The sequence below is a fragment of the Austrofundulus limnaeus genome, unplaced genomic scaffold (assembly GCF_001266775.1).
Source record: "Austrofundulus limnaeus strain Quisiro unplaced genomic scaffold, Austrofundulus_limnaeus-1.0 Scaffold224, whole genome shotgun sequence".
NCBI classification, from domain to species: domain Eukaryota; kingdom Metazoa; phylum Chordata; class Actinopteri; order Cyprinodontiformes; family Rivulidae; genus Austrofundulus; species Austrofundulus limnaeus.
In genome coordinates, this window is record NW_013952626.1 from 695,474 (window position 1) to 699,581 (window position 4,108).

A 4,108-nucleotide genomic window follows, 5' to 3' on the forward strand; every position below is an offset into this window, starting at 1 on the left:
ATATTGCAATGCATCAATAGCAATAGTGGCAGTGGTAATAGAATAGAAATAACAATAAAAAATTTAAATGAAAATAAACAAAATACAGTACATGGCAATAAAATAAAATGTGATACTGTGCAGGTAAATTACATTGAGGTGTGCAGTTGAGTCAAATTAAGTCATTTCCAGTCGTGTGCATAATGTGCRTGTGTAATAAATATTGTAAACGGCAGATATTTACAGTTAGTTTCACAGTACAGAAACATTAGATGTGCAATAGCCACAAGATTATTTAGGTACTGACTGAGAAACAGCGATGGTTACTGTGCAAACAAGCACTTATTGAGTTTGTTGGGAGCAGTGCTGATTGTAGAGTCTAACAGCTGCTGGGAGGAAGGATCTGCGGTAACGCTCCTTTGTGCATTTAGGATGCAGCAGTCTGTCACTGAAGGATTAATTCTCGGTGCTGCAAATAAGAAACTTTTTTTTTTAAAGTTCTGTAATTTATTTATCATAACTCCGGTTTTACTTGGTCTATCAACACAATTTAAAAACTAATGTACAGCCCGAAGTCTACTTTTAACACAATTTGGAACAGATTTTTACGGAGAGCAATACTTTCCCACTAGAGTGATTTAAATTGGTCACTGACTAGGATATGAGGGTGTCCAGGGGATTCTTTGTCATAATAATCATTATCGGCTAAATACCATAATTAATTGTAATTTTTTTTGACAACATTGCCCAACCCTAATATACACACACACATATACACACACAAGAAGTCTCACTTCAACATAAAGGTGTGCAACTCGCTCGTGCACTTCTGGTTAATCTAATTTTCAATCAGTGAAGTTTTGTGGGTTGAGTATTCCAAAATTTTACTAAATTAAGAGTGGCATTATTTCATATATTAATATTACTCAAGTAAAAAGTACAATGAAGGAAAACTTCTACTAAAAGTACACCCCCGCCCCATTCCCTAAAAAGTTACCCAAGTAAATGWAACTGAGTAAAAACACACCTGGTAATTTAAGAGATTATAATGAGAATGAAGCATCTGTTTTAAACATTAAGTCTGAGGTGAAGCTGGAGGTAGAAAATGTTAAAAAGAGCTAAAAGCAGGTTATTGATGCTGCTTTATTCTGGATTCTTTTAATCTTTATTCCTGATGTGAGGTCTTTGCAAAGTCCCTCAACTATTCAGAAAACCTGCCTGGTAAATCTGGAAAAAAAAAGATTTTGGACTACAATGTTAATAACCATTAAAAATAAATTCTTCTGTGAGTGAGCGAGTGAAAGCTGCACTGTTTGTCTGCCAGACCTGGTGGTGGGGGTGAAAACTGATCCAAACCTTTTAATACGACTTGTTGAGYTAATATTCTAAGGCTTGGATTGCAAAAATCAGGAAATACCTGCCAGAGGTACACCTTTAAGGAATAAAAACTTGGCAGCCCGTGGGAAACGGTTTAAAACTTTCAACCAGACTTTGTGTGTCCTCCCTGCTGGACCGCGAAGGTTCAGGCGCAGCGACTGAAGCTGCCCGACGCGTTAACGACAGTGGGATATTTCACTCGGAGTTTGTCAGTTTTCTCCCTCATTACCAGGCAGGAATGTCCCCTCCTGTTCTCAGACGATTGGTTTGTTTACACGTTACAGACAGAAAATCCTTTTAGGAAACACAGAAGATAAGGGTCAAGATGTAATGAGGGCAAACAATGAAATTCTGAAGAAAGTGGGAAGAATAAAAGCTGAGTTTGTGCTTTTTATGAGAAAATTTCACAACAAACGTATTATTAGCTGTAAAATTTCAAGTAAATTTAATTTAAATATATGAGGCGCTCATTTTAGTCAATAAGTAGTAGATTAAAAAATATATATCATTACTGTGCATAAATTATGGAAATTGATTTATAAGATACGCACTGAATGGTTTTTTTAAGAATTTATTATAAAAACAATAACTTCTTTGCATTTATGACTTGAACAAAAAGACAATAAKTAAAAAACTAAAGAGTTGATTTAATCAGTGGTTTTCAGTGATAAAACAAATGAAAAAGTTAAAAAATTGAACACAATTAGTAACTTTTCCTTCATCAAATGGTGGTACAAATATGATGTGGAAAGTTGAGCATTTAAAAGTGTTGTCTTTTTAAAGAAAAAAAAAACAGAATTTTTTTTTATTTCATTCACAGAATGAGTAATACAAAATAAAATTCAGAAAGAAAGCTATGACGGTAAACTCTGGTCCAAACATCTTTATCWCACAGCGCAGCTCGGCGGAAACATTAGGCCTCTGATTGGCCTGAAACGCTCCAGTTCTCTGAACAAACCACAAGTCTGATCCAAACCACATGGATGTAGAGGATTCCTACAGATTTACACTCAGCCTTCRGAGCAAAGTGTAAAATATTCTCCTGAGCTTTTCTTTTTTTTCCCCCCCCCGGTACGGACAGAGAGCGAAGCACAAACGGCTTCTCATGCCGCCGGCCTGCAGAGCTCTCAGAATGCGGAGTGTAAAAACAACACTGCAGGGGGCGCACCGTTCCAMCGCCGTCAGAGGTCTTAGCGCTTGGCTCTCTTGGAGGGGGGCTCCTCTGATTTCTGTCCTCCCCGCGTTCGCACAGCGGGGGGGCTGGCCTCCCGTTTACGGCCCCCCTTGGCTGCTGCCTGGACCCTCGTCCCGCTGCAAGAGKGGGGAAAACAAGGAGCAAGTGTCAGTCCAGGATTGGGCCTAGGCTTATTTGTGAAACATCCTGCAATAACTCCTGACATGCACACAGACTGGAGCCTGTCTACAGGGGGGGCTTGGTCTGAAAAAAACCTGCCTGGGAAACATTTCAAAACACGGTTCAAATGTCAGAATTTCTTCTAAAGTTCCCAGAATTTTAAATAGAGAAAAGCTTTTCCGAAAAAACCCAGCTCTGAGGATAAAACCCTGACAAACGGTGCTGAAACAAACAGTAACGGTGCATTTTCTCCAAACTAAGAATTAACTATGAAAGTTACAATCATTAAGTCTCTACACTTTGTGCTTTGAGCATTTRAGAGTTCTGAAATTACATTTTTTGAAATGATTTAAATGTACTTTCACCTATATTGTCAGCTAATATGTTAAAGTGGAAAAACTAAGGTTAAGCTATTTCTAATACTTCACTGGCTGTGTTTCCATTCAGGGGCTGCAACCTTCCAAAGATGCGGCCTACATGGGCAAGGTCCTTTGTGGACCAGAAGAAAGTAGCATTTGGTGAAGTTGGGCGGTCTAGCCTTCAGCTTCGTTCTCACCCGTACCCCGGGCTAAGGCCCTGTCRCCGCAACCGTGACGATGCTGACGAGAATATTAATAAACACGTCTACGCAAATGACAAAAGTCTAACACAACCGCTTTAGACTTTCAGTTAAACTGGACTCATGTCTCTCGCATCGRCYRCCATTACAAGAAAATAAATAAATAAATAAATTCTCCCAGTCAGAAAGCAATGCATCTTGGAATGGGGCTGGTGAAACAGATCCAACGTCCCTCAAACAAGAAGAAAAGGAGGACGTATTTGTGTGCCGCAGTGGGAGGGGCCTTCGAATTTGGACGGCCTTCAGTGCATCATTGTGACATAATCAGCCTTCAAATTCWACCTTCGAAGGACGCAGCCCCTGAATTTGGACGCAGCCGTAGTAACCAATGTAGGAGTTGCGCCCACATTGGAAAAACCAGAGGTCTGTAAAGTACTTGGAAAAACTAACTAAGTAAAAGTAAAATTACTTGAACAGAAAATGACTTTGGTAAAAATAAATGTCACTGATGAGAAAACTACAAGTAAAAGTCTGTTTACTGTTCACAAAAATTGGGAAAGTGAAAGTACTTTTACACACTCTCTAAGAAATAAACTGTTGAATTTACTGAACTMAACTGGTTCCACTAAACCAGGTTGAGTAAATTGAGTAATATATGTATATTATTTGCTCAATTCACCCAACTAGGCTTAGTGGAGCCAGTTGACATGACTAAATTCAACACGTCATTTTTTAGAGAGCATCAACAACTTCTTTCATGATGAGTTTGAACATATTTAATTTTGTAATGAGGTATTAAATTTTAAAGTAAAGTAAAAGTATCATTTTCAGCTTTAAAA

The 4,108-nt window shown here is 38.4% G+C and overlaps 1 protein-coding gene across 9 annotated transcripts in view; it reads right to left on the reverse strand.

Moving 5' to 3' along the window:
• Nucleotides 1-1,911: 1,911 nt before the first annotated feature.
• Nucleotides 1,912-4,108, reverse strand: part of bod1l1 (biorientation of chromosomes in cell division 1-like 1) — an 18,904-nt gene continuing 16,707 nt past the window's right edge. For all 9 annotated transcript variants that reach the window (XM_014019596.1, XM_014019591.1, XM_014019590.1 and 6 more), the window contains one exon: nt 1,912-2,667. In XM_014019596.1, coding sequence (XP_013875050.1) covers nt 2,547-2,667 — 121 coding nt within the window. In that variant the 3' untranslated portion in view covers nt 1,912-2,546. The remainder of the gene's footprint in view (nt 2,668-4,108) is intronic.